We start from the raw sequence: 19,621 nt of genomic DNA, 5'->3' as shown, positions 1-19,621 counted from the left end.
AGTGAAATATCGAATCCTTGTTTATTTATTGGCCTAAAACCAGTCAAAGTCAAGTTCATTTTATTTAGAAAAGAGGAGAAACTGACCACTAACATTTTCTGAGAAACCATTTTGTTGCTTGAAGTTACAGTTGTGCGACCTGCAGCCATGGATGTAGCCGAGCAACCCGTTGCCTAGCAACAGACACGTAGCCATTGGAGGCTGGTGGCCGAGAGAGCAAACTTAAAGTACAGCTATGTTCGCTTTGTTAACGTTATTAGCTAAATTAACTTTATATTAAGTAGAGTAAAGACTTGTCGCTGCATCTGGACAACAGAAGTACCAGTTGGTGAAGGTAAACACAAAGTTTTTCTAAGTTTAGGCCTATAAACCTTTAGGCTGATACTTAACGCTATAAATCTTTAACTTCCTGCCTCACAACTATCAAAGTTAACCGTTAGCTCAAAAAGTAGTTACCTTAAAGATGAGTTATTCTTGTTTGATCGGTTTTCTTTCCACTTTTAAATAATTAGCCTAATATTTCTCTGTCTGTATAACAAAATAGCATAATATTTGTTTTCCCAAAACTTTCATTATTGAATTTCCAAAGAGATAATAGACAGGAAGTGACATGTTCGTTTATTTAAACAGAACATAAACATATTAAAGAAAATAGGAAAAAGATTGCTCCCATAGTTTCCTAGAACTGGCAGATGACCCCTAAAGTGTACAACTTTTCTTTTTCCAGTTTAACAATGAAAATATGTCCAGTCCATGGGTGATGGGATGACTACAACCAGGAAAAATGTTACAACAGCTATGGAGTCTTTAAATTTGTTATTTTAACCAGTGTAAGCAGGGGCTTTTCTAGGATTTGAGGACATTGGGGGATTAGCCTGGACCTTGGTAGGAGGGTCCAAGGGGATCCTTCCCCAGGATTTTTTATTTTGTTAATTTCTTATTTCATTTTTTAATAAAATAAAACAAGCTCTATGCTTTTTATGCACTCAGGCCAGGGTATGAAATTAACAAAATATTTTGGGGGCAATTTTGGCCCCCACGGTCTAAAAAATGGGGGCATTTTCAAAATGTGTGGGGGCCATCAAAAAATTGTAATTATGTTCTAACAATAAGCACATGAAAAGCAAAACCAACTAAGATAGTGTCTTCACTCTTCAGTAGAAACCACTATAAATGAAATAAATAATGGGTTACATAAAGTTATGGTTGCAAAATATCACTCAGATTTCCTATAATTCAACCAGTTTAAATGTGATTTCTTTAACCATTAATCTACTGATAGCAGTACTAATGTTTCACCACATTACAGTTACTTTTGCTGTTAAAAAGGCCAAATTACTATAAATTCCTTAGATGCAATCCTGGAAGTAAGTTAATTTAAAATTTAACATTCATTCTACCTTAATTTTTCATTAATTTGTCATTGTGTAGACACAGATCACCCAAGAAATGGTTAATTTAAACTTATGGTACAGCAAAGCCCCCTCCCCTTCTCTGTCAGATTACTCTCACGTAATCAGTGCAATCTCGTTGATTATGTCAGGAAAATGAGTTGTAGACGTGACGGTAAATTAATTTAATGAAAATAAAATTATACTTTAATGTCAGATTGTAATACTGTTAAAAATATAAATACATATAGTTGTTTCGAAAACTTGGGGGCAATTTTGGTCCCCGGAACATGGCTTTTGGGGGCATTCTTGGATAAATTGCGGGCCAAATGGCCCGTGGCCCTTGCTAATTTCTGACACTGACTCAGGCACCTTATTTACCCCTAAAACTTCTCTTTTTTAACTTTCTAGATTTAAATTAAATTATAAATGGTGATGAGAAAAGTAGTTGTAAATAGTATTGAGTACAGAATACTTTACAAATGCTGTCATTAAAAATGAATTGACTTGAGTTGGAAAAATATCTAAATGTATGTATTTATGCTGACAATGTGGGAATGTAACTAAGTACATTTATTCAAGCACAAGTATGAATGGAATGACATGTTATTAGATCTAGGGCTTTTTTAAATTATTATTAGGCCTATTCGTTTTTTTGTTTGTTTGTTTGTTTGTTTGTTTTGTTTTGTTTTAATAATTAGCCTACCAGTGGTTCCCAACTGGTCCAGCCACGGGGTCCAGATTCTTCCTTAGTCATTAGTACAAGGTCCACACAGTGTAATTCAGCATCATATTTGTCCGCTCTGTCACTCACTCGGAAATGACACTTTAAAATAAAGTGTCTGTGCCATAAATTCACTGTACTTCAAATAAAGTGTGTTTTTTACAAACGTGACTTGTTCACAAGTCACTTGTGGTCCTTTCAGAATGGGCCGCAACCCACTTTTGGACAGCGACACACCAACTGGGAACCACTGGCCTATATATCTGGATTGGAGGCTATTAATAAAACATTCAGGGCTTAAGCCTCAGATGTTCAGGTCGAAAGATGCCACTGAGTGTAAAGGTGACTCCAAAAAAAGCAGTAATTGCAGATGGTTTGCCAGGTACTAATGTGATTTGTGTAATTGTACTGTAGCATTTTACATTTTGTTAAACTTCCATTTTTAAAGCAAACAAGAAAATAATATTTGAACAGCACTGAGCATTCATATAAAATGTGGTTGTGTTTGTGTTTTCCTAGAGTGCCCTGCCAAGTAAATGTCCCATAGCCACCAGTTAAAACAGAATTTTGATGCAAAAGTGCAAAAGGTCAGTGGATTCAGCAGAGTCCTGTGTAAAAAGTGGCAGAGATGGTGGCCGTAGGAGAGGAGACGAGGACAACAACAGTGCTCTTCCCCAATCCTACCCGGAGGCTTTTGTCTCAGGGGAATGGGACATCAAATGGGAGGACGCTTGGGAAGCAGAGTTTATTCAAGCAGGATGTGAAGCAAGATACGGGCAAGGTAGACCATGTCAGCGTGATGCATACTGGCTTTGTGCACTTACAGACATCATCTCATATGCTTTCTCTTTGTCTGACTGTCTAGGTAAACCACTCTGAGAGCAAGCAGCACGTGTTCACTCATGGTCTCCATCGCCTACATCATTTCTCCTGTGACAGCCCTGTACAGTTCATGATGTATTCTGAGGCTGCAGCAGCATTTATTAGCCTCCATTCAGACAACACAGTTTGCCTTTACAAAGCTGATGGCCACAAGCAGACGACCTCAGCACACCTCCCTTTCATGGGCCTGACCGACACAAAGATCCCTGGCTATGTGGTGGGTTGGGGCCCAGGGCCTGTCTTCACACTGCTGGACCATGACTTACGCCCCCTGGATGCTGCTCATGATGCCCTGGACATACGTGTGTGTCAGGCTGCAGAGCACTCCGCAGAGGTGGTGACTGCAGGTTTTGGCAATGTGTGTGTGTGGTCAGTGATGCTCATGAGGTGTATGGTGAAGATACAGGAGGAGCTGCAACACAGCACTTTCACTCAAATGGCATTGGCTCCCCCGCGATCTGACAAGCCCCACAGAGCCTTCGTTGTGTGCAGGCGGGTTGTGACGGTGGTTGACCTTGATGATAGGAAAGTTTTGGAGCACAAGAGGGATCTCTGCTCACGGTGTGTATGGGTGCATGTGATGTGAATCAGACTGGGAGTGATTAGCATGAAGATTAACAAGTTATGTTTTACAGAGATATCACTGCAATTACGTACTGCTCTCAACTGGGCTGTTTGATCACTGCATGTGAGGAGCTCTCCATTAGAATATGGGGTCCAGATTGGGAACTTCGTGCGACTTTTGTAGGACACACTGGTAAGTCATAACGTCTATCCATGTTCTTTTTGTGCCTCTTTATGATGAGACAAAATGCTGAAATTACCTGTTTTATTTGTGTCCAGGTGTGGTGAACTCTTTGTTTTACTCGTCTGCGTTAAACATGCTGTTATCAGCCTCTGTGGATTGTACGATCTGTTGCTGGAACGTGGAAAAGGGTGACATGGTCACATGTGTCCACACAGAGCAGGAAAACCCTCTCTTGTGCATTGGAGGCACTAAAACAGGAGATATTTTCTCCTCCTCTCACCAGGGAGTTGACATGTGGACCATCAGAACCTTGTACACCCTCCACTGTAAACTTAGAGAGGATGAAGGAGCCCCACTGAGACAAATCCTAGCTTCCCCCTTCCCTGCTCCTTACCCTGCACGACTCCTCTGTGTGAGCAGGGACAGTGATATCACGCTTTTGGCTGCAGAGACAGGAGCAGTGTTGACTTCCTTCAAGGCAAAGCAGAGGATTTTGTGTGCCGAGTACTGCCTGCAAAAAGAGCTTCTGCTGGCTCTGACTGACACAGGTACACTGCTCCAAGCCAACACACTCACTAATCCAATCTCTTTGATGCAAGAGTGGAAGGGGAGAGGCCAGGGGCCCTGGCAACATGGGGAACATGTGACTGAGAATAAGGCCCAGCATCTGCCGATCCCTGGCCCAGCTTGCTGTCTGATACTCTACAGTAATGTGGCTGAAACACAGGCATCTATAGAGGAGTGGAGAAGTTTGCAGGAGGCAAGAGGATACAGTCAGAGGGACGAGACAGCCCTTGATGATGACAAGAATAAGTGAGTGTTTTTGTTTTCTTTTAAAGGGGAACTAAATGGGAACCTAAATTAAGAATTCCAATGTTTTTTCCATGGCCTAGGACAGGTGAATCAATTTTTGTAAACATGAGATATTCTCTCTCAAAGCCATAAACCAGAGAAGTGTCTCAAACTTATGATGTCAACTGGTACGAAGTCTGGAGCTGCTCCACGGACAATGTATGGGAGCCTGTATTATGGACCCACAGAATGTTTGTTTTATTTTTTATGGATCAAATCATTATGATGTGGTGCTAACAACAGCAACTTAATAATAATAATGATAATAATGCAATTTATGTACAGGCACCTTTCAAAGCACTAAAGGACACCGTACATTACACAGTTAAAAAAACAAGCAACAACATATCCATAGATCATAAAGTTATACAATTCAGTAAGATACAATAATATGTTAAAGCAATAACTTTAATTAAACAGTTCCCTTTTGGAAAAAGCTGTCTGATGGCAAGGTAGAGCACCAAAAATATACTAAATATACAGTATGCTTAAACTGATATCAAATTTTTTAAGTGGGCCTTTTTTTAGATGGTTGAAAATGAAGCAATTGAGGCAGCGTTTGCTCAGTACCATTTCATCTTATGTACGAGGCCTGGGGGGTTTCTCCCCGGAAGTTATTGTAAACAAACATTGTGATTTGGTCTGTACCCAAATATGCTTTATTCTATTGTAGTGTTCTCAGTTCTGAAACAGAAAATGTACTCAGAACATTCCCTTGGGTGCTCTCACTGTCATCTACAGTGCCCTCCAAAAGTATTGGAACAGTGAGTCCAATTCGTTTACTTTTGTTGTAGACTGAAAACATTTGGGTTTGACATCAAAAGATGAATATGAGACAAGAGATCAACATTTCAGCTTTTATTTCCAGGTATTTACATCTGGATCTGATACACAACTTAGAAGATAGCATTATTTGTAATGGAACACAAAATTTTTAGGTGAGCAAAAGTATTGGAACATATAAACTTAAAATAGATTAAAGTCAATGAGACTTAATATTTCAATAACTGCATCAAGCCTGTGACCCATTGACATCACCAAACTTTTGCATTCTTCTTTTGTGATGCTTTTCCAGGCTTTCACCGCAGTCTCTTTCAGTTGTTGTTTGTTTTGGGGGGTTACTCCCTTCAGTCTCCTCTTCAGCAGGTAAAATGCATGCTCTATTGGGTTTAAGTCTGGAGACTGACTTGGCCAGTCTAAAACTTTCCACTTCTTGCCCCTGATGAACTCCTTTGTTGTTTTGGCAGTGTGTTTTGGGTCATTATCTTGTTGCATGATGAAGGATCTCCCAATCAGTTTGGCTGCATCTTTCTTTAAATTAGCAGACAAAATGTTCCTGTCCCAGAAGAAGCCATGCAAGCCCAAGCCATGACATTCCCTCCACCGTGTTTCACAGATGAACTTGTATGTTTGGGATCATGAGCAGATCCTTTCTTTCTCCAAACTTTCGCCTTTCCATCACTTTGGAAAAAGTTAATCTTTGTCTCATCAGTCCATAAAACTTTTTCCCAGAATTTTTGAGGCTCATCTCTGTACCTTTTGGCAAATTCCAGCCTGGCCTTCCTATTCTTCTTGCTAATGAGTGGTTTGCATCTTCTGGTGTAGCCTCTGTACTTTTGTTCATGAAGTCTTCTGCAAACAGTAGATTGTGATACCTTCACTCCTGCCCTCTGGAGGTTGTTGCTGATGTCACTAACAGTTGTTTTAGGGTCTTTCTTTACAGCTCTCACAATGTTTCTGTCATCAACTGCTGATGTTTTCCTTGGTCTACCTGTTCGACGTCTGTTGCTTAGTACACCAGTGGTTTTTTTCTTCTTCAGGACATTCCAAATGGTTGTACTGGCTATGGCCAATGTTTGTGCAATGGCTCTGATTGATTGTCCATCTTCTCTCAGATTCACAATTGCTTCTTTTTCACCCATAGACAGCTCTCTGGTTTTCATGTTGGTTCCACCTCTAAATGCAGTCTGCACAGGCAAAACCTATCGTACACAATCTGAAACTGAGCTCAGACATTCAGTGCTATTTATTGTTTGAATAATCAATGTAATTGGGAGACACCTGGGCAACAAAACACACCTGTCAGTCACATGTTCCAATACTTTTGCTCTCATGAAAAATGGGTGGGTTCAAACAAAAGGTGCTATCTTCTAAGTTGTGTATCAGATCCAGATGTAAATACCTGGAAATAAAAGCTGAAATGTTGATCTCTTGTCCCATATTCATCTTTTGATGTCAAACCCAAATATTTTCAGTCTACAACAAAAATAAAGGAATTGGCCTCACTGTTCCAATACTTTTGGAGGGCACTGTATATCACCTTTCCCAATCCTTTCTTAATAGAGCAGATACAGACTTTATAGTTAATGACATCACAAATTTGAGTTTTAGCACTCTAGATTTTTGGATTTGGGAGAGAGTTGTTCATGTTTACCAAATTTTTAACTGTTTAAAAAGTTGGGAATAATGTGTGAATGGTCATAGCACCCCTTTAAATATTACTTATGTAAATATGCCATGTGGCAATCTCTATTTCAGCAAATGTAATTGTACTTGACAGGTTTTTGATCATTCTTGGCCAAAGTGGAGGCTGTGTGAGTGTTCTGGAAATTGATAATGGGAAGGTCTTGCACAGGGTGCCAGCACACAATGGCCAGAAAGTCACCACAATGCAGGTGTATCCTGAGAACAGTTACCTCCTATCTGCAGGTATTTCCCAATGTAACTTTACTTCCTTTGTATGCTTGTCAGTGATGGCTGACGTAACAACTTTACCCCAATTCCAAAGGTGAGGACATGACAGTGGTAGTGTGGAGAGTAAACCCGCATTTCCAGGAGTGTCTCAGCCAACAGCTGAGCCTGCACTGTGGCCAGCCTCAAGTCTGCCTGGCAGCGCTGGGGCTCCAGCTGGCTCTGACCTTTCAAGAACCCAGCAGTGACCCCTACAATCTGATACACTTTAACCTACTCAACCAGAGCCAGACTGATCACCTAACCAAGGGAGGACATGCAGACCACTTCACAGGTCACAAAAAAACAGTAAAAAAAAATTGAATTGATAAATGAATTGATTGTCTTTGTGTGAGTGACAGGTTGTTTGCTCTTGCAGGATTGTGTGTATGTCCTGATCTGGAGGTCTTTGTCTCCAGCAGTCTAGATGGGACAGTGTGTATGTGGAGCAAGGAGAATCACCTCATCAGGTTGGAGCTCATTACCTGCCACTGATCTTTTGGATTACAAATGTGAAGTGTACAGTAATTCAATAATGAATGTATATTTATGTACATGTGACCCTTGCAGGACACTGCAGCTAAATGCAGTGCCTGAGTGTCTGGCTTACAGTAGGTGTGGAGGGGAATTGTTTCTTGGCATCAAAGGGGATCTGTACAAGATGAACTGTGCAGACTTCCTGCCACACAACTATCAACAAATGGTAACTAGTCAGCTTACAGTGTTGCTGATCAATGTGTGGGAGACATTTTTAACCAAAGCTGCAAACTATAAACCCATTTAATCTCCTTTTATCTTGACAGCGCCTTTACACTTATTGTTCCGAGCCCCTTCCTGACATCCACACTGTTGAGAATAAAGAAAAGTGCAGCAAAAGAAAGTAAGGTTTATTCATACTACATATCAAAAATAATCCAAAACCTAATAAACCATGAGCAATATTGGTGAAAACAGGAATGCAAGCACAAAAAAATACAAGGAAAAGGAGCTGTCAGCAGTCACCAGCAATTTATTACTGACCCAAGACATGTGGAGATACAAGGTGTGTGAACTGGAAGATTTAAAGACAATGCATCTTAATGGCGCAATGAAAACTGTACAAATACCTAGAATATCTTTTCTATCTGTGTTGCTCTAGGAGTATGAGAGCTCAGTGACTCCAAACATGGACCTAGGTGCACTCCGATGCAAAAAAGGGAAGCCTTTCTCTACAAAGGAAATCAGGAAAGACGCTTTTGATCGCTACATGAAGATAATATATGGGTTGCCCCACAATATTAAGGTTTCTTCATCTTCCTTCCCCCACTAACTTTACCTGCTTCCTGTTGATACTGTCAAGAATACACAGACTTTTCACCTGTCCTTTAATACACTGAAAGTAGCTTGTGCGCATCAGCTTAAATGGACAGTTCACCCCCCAAATCAAAAAGTAAATCAAACATACACATTTTCCTCTTACCTGCAGTGCTGTTTATCAGTCCAAATTGTTTTGGTGTGAGTTGTTTAGTTTTGGAGATATCGACTGTAGAGATGCCTGCCTTCTCTCTAATATAAAGGAACTAGATGGCACTCAGCTTGGGTGCTTAAAGTGTCCAACGTGCTTTGAGCGCCACAAGCTGAGTGCCATCTAGGTTCATTATATTTGAGAGAAGGCAGACATCTCTACGGCTGATATCTCCAACACTCCGCAGTTGACACCCAAACAGTCTAGACTCATAGCACTTAAAGGTAAGATGAAAAATGTGTATTTTAAAGGTTAAATAGGACACTAATTTATGGACATGCATGTGAAACACAATATTAATCTACAAGTTTTTTTGTCTCAAAATCACCATATTTCCTTAAGTAGCATCTGCATGGAGCAAATATCATATTATTGCCTCAGCTTTTGGAATTTTTTTGGAACATTTTTATTTGCATCTTTTGCACATTTTCATTCTTCAGAGATAAATATATAACTGAAAGGATAATAACGTGTTTTCAGATTGATTTGGAGGACACCTTTGACCCAGATAAACTTGAGATAAACACAGTTTATCCTGAACCAAATGATGACAAGCCTCATAATCTTCCAACCTTAATGGAGGATGTCTGTCCTGAGCCTATAAAGATTCCTGTGAATGTGGAGAGAAAGAAGGTAAGAACTGTAAGCATGATAAACAAAACCTTATTCTTAGTCTTTCTCAACTTTGGTTGCAGAAATTTAACGTAGAATTCAGTTTAATTAGAGCTTCTCAATTTTAGTTTATGATAATTGACAGAAAATACAGATGTACAATAAGCAGAACATGAGCAGAGTTTTGATGTTTCTCTAACTGCAGGAGAAAAAAGCTCCAGCAACAATCTCTAAGCCAAAGACCCTAATGAAAATCAAGCCACAGCCTGTTGACAGACTGACACCCAAAAAACCCATCAGAGTGAAGTATGAAGAGGTAAGAGCATGTATTCCTTAATTTCACAAAGGAAAAATGAACGCATAAAGTAGCAGTTCTCATTTGTGTGTGCGTCTGTTTTTATATCTGCACCTACCCCTGCAGCCTCCAGAGATCATTTCTCCAACAGAGCAACCCAAACCCAAAACTCCTACTCCACGTCCTCACCATCCAACAACCCTAACACCACGGGAACCCACCCCTACAGTGCCAACATTCCTCAAACAGTTTGCGGATGCTGACTGGTTTAAAGATCTGTATCCCGATAAAAAGGTAACTTACACTTAGCATTTATATCTGCCATTAACTATGCAATTCTATCATGCACAGTAGTAAACACTGAAATCTTCATGAGTCTATGTATGTGTGCAGTGTATCCCCAGCACCCTGTCACCTGGGGATTTCTCCCTGCAGCTGCTGGGCCGTCTAAACACCTGCAGCACTCCATTTAAGCTGAAGATCCTGGCTGCACTGCAGGCACTGCACAGCCAGGGACTCTTACACAATACAGACAGGCTTTACCAAGACCTCATTGACCTGGTGCCCAAATTTGCACGACCTCACATGGTACTGTATGTCTGCGTGTCAAGATTGTCACTGTGCATTTTAAGTACATGTGTCTGATTGTTTTTCTTGTGTTTGTTTCAGTCATCTGAGGAACGGGCTGCGCTTGGTGAAATGTTGAATCTGTTGATGCATCTCAAATCTGTCAGCTGTGACTTTGTGAAAAAGCTGCTCACTCTTCTGGCTCTTAAAAAACTGGGTCTGCGGTGGGTCCATCAGTGTTAGAATAACAATCAGAATTCGAACATCTCAACATTTATATTTAAAAGAGATATAATTGATACATTTATGTATGTATGAATGTTTGAAAATGATATTGTGAAAACAGCTTCCTCAGTGGCAAACAGTTTTTGCAGGTTTAATCTATGAAACTGTAATTTTATGTGTAATTTAAACTTTCTGAACTGACTTAGAGTTTATATTATCCTGTTATCCTGTCAATAGAGAAATAGTGCTGCGCATACTTACTGCATTAGGTGTAAATGAGGCTGAGCAGTGGTTGTGGCCAGAGTTGGAGAGCTGGGACTCGGAGCTGCAGGACCAGTCTAACATCTGGAAGAGCCTCCATGACAGAGCAGATTCTTGGCTGCAGATATGGATCAACAAATACAAAGTCAGACATTTCATTTAAATTTTAAATAAGTTTATTTCAACCTGGACCCCAATTTTCCATGTTTCTGTGTCTAAGTGATTAATGGGCACAACAATTTTTAAAAACTGGTCCAATATTGAGCATGAAGGCTGCATCCTGCAGCGGCGAAACAGGCTGCAATGTAACCATTGGGGTATGTTTACACTGTCAATTTACATCCTTTTAAAGTGCTTCTTTTTGCCACTGACACACTCAGATTATTTTTGTATGTGTGTCACGTTATGGAAAGGATCCCTACAGAGATAGATATTTTCTTTACAGAATAAGATCCTTTTTGTTTAACTAGAAACAGCCCCAAAATCGCTATCACCAAACCCACCAGACTCCATTTAAACAAACAGTAATTTTATCTTAGTAAAAATGGTGGGTTTGGCAGTTGCGATTTCAGGGCTGTTTCTGGCTAAACAAAAAGGATCTTACTCTAAAACAAAAACGTCTATCTCTGTAGGGTAAGACACCATAGTAATATGAGCCTGTCAATGGCAAAAAAACAAGCACTTCAAGTGGACGTAAATTGACAGTGTGAACATGCCTTGAGTGGTTACATTGCAGCCTGTTTTGCTACTGCCGGCTGCAGCACTCTTAATCAGGACTGTAGAAATTTCAAAAGCTGTTGTTCCCATTAGTCACATTAGTCAAAAACATGGAAAAATAGAGTTCAGGTTGAAAAATACCAAACTTACCCTTAAATATTTCTATCTTTGATCGTGTTTTGAATCTGAAAAGAATCTGTCAGTCATCACCACCATCCATCAAAATATTTTTGAGTGTGACAAAAGCACAGAACAGGTGTTTGAAAACTGAGAGGCTCTCCCTCCGTTAATCAGCTCTTCACTGCTTCTGATGTCCCTTACAGTGACCTTAACTCCTCTCAAAAAGGAATGCACGAGAGCATGTCACAGTGTTGTTGACCGGCATGGCTGCTGGTGTCATGGCAGGTTTTGGCTTGCTACTGTAAGTGATTAACTGCTTTCTCCCTCTCTCTTTCCACGCCACCAGGAAAGTAACAGGTATCTGTGCCTCAGTACAGCAAAGAAGAAGCCATTAACCTTCAGCATGGTGGACGTGCTGAATTATTTCTGCTCTGTCCAAAAAGAGGAGCACAGAGAGGCCCGATGTGTTGCACTTGCTGGTTGCGGAGACACTGTCCTTTTGCCGCTGTGTGACTGGTATGTAAAGTCAAACGGTACATGTGGTAGTTTAAAGGTGGGCTAACACTGTATTTATATATTCTGTCTGTTTGTGCAGTAGTTCTCAACCAATCCTTCATCAAGGAGAGACTTACAGCATGGCCAGAATATGGAGGCCACCAGGTGAGATTTCACTGTACTTAAGCACTTGATTATAGATATTAACTGGTTTATAACATCTGCTGCATCTTACCATACAGGATTAATTCTGCCTCCACTGAGAAACCGTCCCGTCCTCATGCACTGCCCCAAATTCATCTCTTTGCCGTTTGCTCGGGTCACTCTTCTCCCCTTTCACATCTACTCAGACGAGGACTGGGTGAAGGTCTCACCTCGCCGCTACTTCATTCCGCAGCAGTCGTACGTAGAGTACTACAGATGATGCCTCTTAGTCTGTAACACTGCCATTAACACCTGAGTAGCCATATAATAAACATTGGTCTGAAATATGTTCTTTTTGACAATTAAATGACTCTTTAAACTTTGTGTTATGACTGATTTATTCAGTGACTTACAGTATGTAAACGCATTCATGTGGTACAAGGTTGATTTGGTACACGCGTTTCCTGATGACGGTGATACTTTTTGATAAACAAGCTGTGTGAATACAAGAAATGTCCTGGACAATTCAAAACAAACGCTCAAGAAATACAATATGACAAATATGTAAATTAGATCAGCACAAAGACAAAGTACATTACTGTATGGAAAACAATCAAATAACTGGTATGCATTTAAGTATTTTGTTGTTACATTCATTTCCTGTTACATTATAAAAAGAAACCACTGTCAAAGTTGTAGTTTTGGTTGTCGAAGCGTAGTATGTAGTAGCTGTCCAAACACTGATTCTGAGTGAATGGCTTGTATAAAGAAAATACTGGTGATGGTTGTAAAGGCACGAGGGCAGACAGCCTCTAATCTCCAACCAGAGGGATCTTTGTATCCCAGCTTTCCTGTTAACCTGATTATAAAGCATTAAGTCATGTTTGGTACAAAACCAGCATATGCAAGAATTTAATTTCAATCAGTCAACAAGTTAACGATTTAAAGTAGTATACTTCCGTTTTACTGAAGCATGGCTTAATAATAAGGAGTAAAGGTTTTTGTATGTGGTCACCTCTGTGTCCTTTTGTCTGGCCAACAAATAATAAATACTGCATTCCCAACATCCCCAGAGGAGCAAACCTTACCTCACAACAACAATAACCTATTGCTTTGGCAATACAACAGGCCTTCCCCATTTCTCAATTCATGCATGCTCTATTATTTCCTCGCCTCCTCTCCTTGCATCTTAGTCTTACATCTGAGTTGCAAGCAGAGGAGGCAAGGAAGAGACAAAAGGAGAGAGGAGTCAAAGGAAAAAGGCATGTAACAAAATGAGGCAGTGATTCAAAGCCGTTATTTTAAAGCCACACCAATTAAATATGACATGTGGCACGGCTGCATCATCAGCTGTGCTTCATGTCCCTTATACATACTGCAGGCGCCAAAAAGTCGTGCCGTCCTTCGGCAAGCCTCCTCGCTCTTCTAGATGCATTTTAGGACCTGGCACGTACTTCAAAATGGAGTGCTGAGATAATTTTTCAGGTCACAAGTCAGAGGAGACAAGGAGGCACAAAATCAAGAGATGGGAAAGGCCCACTGACTTCCCCCTAACCCCACCATCACTGTTAATTCTGGCTTATAAGACCGTCACATGAGACAGATGGTGTCAAAAAAAAAGATAAAAAAGATCATGTAATACTAGACCGTTATTAGGGTGACATTTTGATTGTCAGGTGTATGTACATTGTGTGGGCGTATGCTGGTAAGGAACTAAAAAGCACCTGTATCCTTCACTTCACTTCTGCCCTAGTCCACCAAGTCTTTATCATAATTGAGCAGGTCGCATGTCAGAAAGAGGTCAGAGCGCCCGCTGTCTATCAGCACCCTGTTGAGCTGGCTGCTGGTAATGTTGATGTCTGTGGCTTCATCCAGCGGCCAGTCTAAAAGCTGAGCACTTGAGGGCAGGTCAGGGAGGCCCGGCTGGTAGTCCTCAAGGGGGTTGGGGTACAGTAACTGACGGAGAGAGGGCATTCTCACAGCCATCCTAACCAGGTCCATGAGGCCAGCAATGGAGAGTGGGTTCAGGGCCAAGGCCAAGCTCTTGAGGGTCCTGCAGCCTCCCAGCGAGGGCAGCAAGAGTCTCAGCAGGCTATCAGTCAGGCCACAGCCACTTAAGGAGAGGTGCTGCAGGCTAGTAGAAGCCTGGGAGAGGAGGCGGCGAATGGAGGTCAGGGTGTTCTCATCCAGACGGTTCTCACTTAGATCCAGCTGCTGCAGTGTGGAAGCATGATGACTGCAGGACAGATAGGCGAGGTCGGCAGGGCTCAGGCTCAAATAGGGCAGCTCCAGTATCTCTAGAGGCTGAGGCAGAGAGCTGGAACACAAAACACAGACAGAACATGTAAATCATATTTATTATTCAATTCAAATATTCATTATAGAGGTCTGATAGTGTTGTTTTTAATCTCATCATTCTAAATATGACTGTTAGTTTGGACAGATTTGTCTTAACAAAAAGATTAAAATAGGTCTCCAGTTTTTGGAAAGTGCAATTTCAATTTGAGAAGTTAGGATTAGGACTATGACTGATTAATTTCAACTTTAAAAAAAGGACACTATCATACTGTGTTATTTACTGAGCTCAAGGTTTAGGTACAAAGTCACAGGACAACATGCGAGTAATTGGGGATCAGGCCATACCTAAGCAACACACGCAGTTGTCCAGGCAGGCGCAGCGCAGTGAGGCTGAGGCGCCTCAGTTCTCGCAGCTGTGTCAGCCCCTGACATAACTCCCTCAGGGTCTCTTCCTGGCCAGCGTGGTCTCTGCGAAAATCCAAGTTACAGTAGTGCAGGCGAAGAGAGTTCAGTGCAGGGAAGGTGGAGAGCAGAGGGAGCAGCTCAGCCAAACCAGCCACCCCAAGGCTGCTGTAGCGGACATCAATGCCCAGAAGACCCTGCGGAGGCAGGAGGCCTAGCAGAGTCTTGATACTAGAAACTGAAATCTCTTCCACACGTAGATATCTGCACTGAAGCTTGAGGGGCCCCTGAGTGTTCAGAGCCCCACGAACACGCTCCCAGGATCGAGCGTTTACAAAAAGATCAGCTCTCACATGCACCACCACATCACTATTTACTTCTTTTTCATCTGTCTCCTTTCTACTGCCTCCCACACCTGTCACTACAGTCCCTGTTTTCCTCTCTGCCTCCATCCTCCTCCTGACACCCTTAGCCAGCTCCTCTTCGCTCAGGGTCCCACATGACCCCATGCTCTCTCTGTCATTCCCCTCAACATTTGTTTCCTTTCCCTTCTTCCGCTGTCCCCTCTCTCTCCAGAGCTGAGAACCTCTTCCTCTCCCTCTGTGCCCTCTGTGCTCCAGCTCTGGCCTGAACCACCATGGTGCACAGAGCTACAGTCAGAGACCAGCCTCCCATGGGGTCTCCCGTCCCTCCTTCATCTCCTTGCAGCCCACAGAGGTCAAGAAGTTGCAGCGCACACCTAGAAAAGCGGAATGGGTTTTAAATGTAACCCAAAGGCTACAGATCATGATCCAAACACTGTAACTAGACTAACAAGCTACTTCCTACCTTTGGTCCGACAGCCCTCTGACTACTGCAAGTAGCAAAGCCTGGATGCAGAGTCGATTTGGCGAAGTTTGCCCCTGTTTCCTCCTTCCGCCGACACGCAGGGTGCGTTCAGGCCACCTCTGCACCAGCTCGTTCACAGCCAGCGGTCTACAGCTGGTGAAGGAGGCCTCCAGCAGCGGTCTGTACAGCTCCCGGGGAACCCACCTCAGCCAGCAGGGTGACGAGCTGTGGTCACTCACCACCTCCTTAGCACAAAGCCTCACCAAAGAAAGCACCATTTCAGCACAAAGCACGGTGACTTTTTAACATAAAAATATAAATCTACCGTAATGTTGCGTCCTATCCCTCAGCAAAGGAAGCAAACTTTACTTTACTGCGCTAGCTAGCTAAAACTAGCTAAGATTAGCTTCAGGACAGTAATGTGAAGCGGTCCTGTAAAGCCCCAAAAAAGATTTTATAACATCATCTGATATCTGCTCGTATTATTAACAGCAATAACCTAAAATGGAAACCTTTCGCTGGTGAAATATTACACGCTGGAACATGTTAGCTAACTCGGCAAACTCTCACTGAGGAAGCTGCTGCTGCAGGGAGCGCGAGCGGGGAGTGTTTACATTCTAGACTGACGCAGGATTGTGACGTAGCACGTACAGAGCAGACGTCATGACTGTAAAAATTAAAGCATCTAGACTGAATGTTGTGTATTTATAAGTTATTTTAATGCTCTTTTATTCTTGTTTTTGTACAGCTATTTTCCATAAAAGCTTTGTTTAGCAGTTTCACCATCACTTAAATTAATATTTTCACATTTGGGTTTTATAATATTAAACAGCAGGTTTTATATCGCTCCAAACGAGACATCCTTTTAAGGAGATGATACTGGGAAATGTTTTTGACTGATGCAAACATGGGGTTTAACTTTGCTTTCAGACATGTTGACAAAGCTCTGTCATTGCTGCCAAGTTTAGCTCCTCAAAAGGTGTCCTTAACCTTCAGTAGCTGTCAGCATGGATATACTTTGACTTGAAAACAACAGGACTCTGCAGGGACTTCTGTATTTAGCTCTTTAGCTCTTGGTGAAGAAATATTCAGATTTTTTACTGAAGAAAAAGAAACAGTATAACAGGTTAAAAATACTTCATTTCAAGTAAAAGTATTGCATTCAAACTTTTAAGGAAAAATACAGAAAAGTAGCAGCTTATCAATAGCAAAAATACTCATAAGTTATATCATTATATTTCATAGTATTGGATTAATGTCACTGATTTCATATTTAATGTTGTAGCTGGTCATTGTAGTTTACAGATTAATCTATGACAAAATATACAACAAAATATATTTTATTTGATGATAATATATATATACATTTTTACCTAAACAACTCTGAAAGGAATGAAAATGAATGAACAAAGGGTTTTTGTTGGTTGAACAAATGTTTTATTGCTATAATTGAAACTTGGAACCATCTTGTTAATGGATGTCTAAAAAGTCTCCCCTATGGGAAACTAAATAACTGTAATAAAGGAGAGATTCTACATCCAATTGCATTTTCGTAGATAACAGAATGTACACAGTATGATAACCATCAATTTACATATCACGGTATACCTTGAAACCTGTATTTAAGGTTGCAACGATATACATGTGGAGTTATATATATATATATATATATATATATATATATATATATATATATATATATATATATATATATATATATATATATATATATATACAGTACAGGCCAAAAGTTTGGACACACCTTCTCATTCAATGCGTTTTCTTTATTTTCATGACTATTTACATTGTAGATTCTCACTGAAGGCATCAGAACTATGAATGAACACATGTGGAGTTATGTACTTAACAAAAAAAGGTGAAATAACTGAAAACATGTTTTATATTCTAGTTTCTTCAAAATAGCCACCCTTTGCTCTGATTACTGCTTTGCACACTCTTGGCATTCTCTCCATGAGCTTCAAGAGGTAGTCACCTGAAATGGTTTTCCAACAGTCTTGAAGGAGTTCCCAGAGGTGTTTAGCACTTGTTGGCCCCTTTGCCTTCACTCTGCGGTCCAGCTCACCCCAAACCGTCTCGATTGGGTTCAGGTCCGGTGACTGTGGAGGCCAGGTCATCTGCCGCAGCACTCCATCACTCTCCTTCTTGGTCAAATAGCCCTTACACAGCCTGGAGGTGTGTTTGGGGTCATTGTCCTGTTGAAAAATAAATGATCGTCCAACTAAACGCAAACCGGATGGGATGGCATGTCGCTGCAGGATGCTGTGGTAGCCATGCTGGTTCAGTGTGCCTTCAATTTTGAATAAATCCCCAACAGTGTCACCAGCAAAACACCCCCACACCATCACACCTCCTCCTCCATGCTTCACAGTGGGAACCAGGCATGTGGAATCCATCCGTTCACCTTTTCTGCGTCTCACAAAGACACGGCGGTTGGAACCAAAGATCTCAAATTTGGACTCATCAGACCAAAGCACAGATTTCCACTGGTCTAATGTGCATTCCTTGTGTTTCTTGGCCCAAACAAATCTCTTCTGCTTGTTGCCTCTCCTTAGCAGTGGTTTCCTAGCAGCTATTTGACCATGAAGGCCTGATTGGCGCAGTCTCCTCTTAACAGTTGTTCTAGAGATGGGTCTGCTGCTAGAACTCTGTGTGGCATTCATCTGGTCTCTGATCTGAGCTGCTGTTAACTTGCGATTTCTGAGGCTGGTGACTCGGATGAACTTATCCTCAGAAGCAGAGGTGACTCTTGGTCTTCCTTTCCTGGGTCGGTCCTCATGTGTGCCAGTTTCGTTGTAGCGCTTGATGGTTTTTGCGACTCCACTTGGGGACACATTTAAAGTTTTGCAATTTTCCGGACTGACTGACCTTCATTTCTTAAAGTAATGATGGTCACTCGTTTTTCTTTAGTTAGCTGATTGGTTCTTGCCATAATATGAATTTTAACAGTTGTCCAATAGGGCTGTCGGCTGTGTATTAACCTGACTTCTGCACAACACAACTGATGGTCCCAACCCCATTGATAAAGCAAGAAATTCCACTAATTAACCCTGATAAGGCACACCTGTGAAGTGGAAACCATTTCAGGTGACTACCTCTTGAAGCTCATGGAGAGAATGCCAAGAGTGTGCAAAGCAGTAATCAGAGCAAAGGGTGGCTATTTTGAAGAAACTAGAATATAAAACATGTTTTCAGTTATTTCACCTTTTTTTGTTAAGTACATAACTCCACATGTGTTCATTCATAGTTTTGATGCCTTCAGTGAGAATCTACAATGTAAATAGTCATGAAAATAAAGAAAACGCATTGAATGAGAAGGTGTGTCCAAACTTTTGGCCTGTACTGTATATTCTAACATATTGACTTCATACAAAAATACAGCTGATGTGATATGAGAGGATTTACAGTCAATTAAGGGAAAAACAAAAACAAAAAACATCCAACTTAAAAGTCAGTCATAAGCAACCATCCTGGCATACAGACATATACACATATGCATACACATGTACAGTGCAGTATATACATACATTTAAAATACATTTTTTTCTGCTAAGTAACTGAAGCTCTTACATAAGTGGTGTAAAAAGTAAATATTTCCTTCTGAAATGCACTTAAGTTGAATACAAAGTAGCACAAAATATAAATACTCAAGTATTGCTGGTATTTGAGTAAATATACTTAATTATTTTCCGCTACTGAATGTAAGTTTCTTTTATATTTGCAGTTTTGGCATTATTTCAAGGCTGGTTTTTAAATTCTTGTTTGAAATCCAAATTTAAAATATGACCAAAACTGTATTTAAAGGTGT

General features: G+C 41.0%; 2 protein-coding genes across 2 annotated transcripts; one reads left to right on the top strand and one right to left on the bottom strand.

Moving 5' to 3' along the window:
* The first annotated feature begins 210 nt into the window (after window positions 1–210).
* On the top strand, window positions 211–13,824 carry wdr97 (WD repeat domain 97). The gene is made up of 21 exons (XM_033638582.2): window positions 211–334; window positions 2,635–2,896; window positions 2,981–3,558; window positions 3,633–3,754; window positions 3,841–4,558; window positions 7,158–7,306; window positions 7,386–7,622; window positions 7,707–7,797; window positions 7,898–8,030; window positions 8,131–8,207; window positions 8,282–8,369; window positions 8,466–8,609; window positions 9,312–9,464; window positions 9,649–9,759; window positions 9,865–10,032; window positions 10,132–10,326; window positions 10,408–10,529; window positions 10,768–10,936; window positions 11,975–12,144; window positions 12,224–12,288; window positions 12,366–13,824. Exons 2-21 carry the CDS (start codon window positions 2,744–2,746, stop codon window positions 12,545–12,547), a joined length of 3,825 nt encoding a protein of 1,274 aa, XP_033494473.2. The 5' UTR covers window positions 211–334; window positions 2,635–2,743; the 3' UTR covers window positions 12,548–13,824.
* On the bottom strand, window positions 12,648–16,410 carry LOC117264293 (leucine-rich repeat-containing protein 14). The gene is given in 4 exon segments (XM_033638153.2): window positions 12,648–14,584; window positions 14,911–15,528; window positions 15,530–15,706; window positions 15,796–16,410. Coding segments are annotated over 4 exon segments (1,641 nt in total). The 5' UTR covers window positions 16,074–16,410; the 3' UTR covers window positions 12,648–14,016.
* Between the last annotated feature and the right edge of the window lie 3,211 nt (window positions 16,411–19,621).

This window comes from Epinephelus lanceolatus, chromosome 20 (assembly GCF_041903045.1).
Source record: "Epinephelus lanceolatus isolate andai-2023 chromosome 20, ASM4190304v1, whole genome shotgun sequence".
Lineage (NCBI taxonomy): Eukaryota > Metazoa > Chordata > Actinopteri > Perciformes > Serranidae > Epinephelus > Epinephelus lanceolatus.
This window is presented reverse-complemented; position numbering and strand designations above follow the sequence as displayed.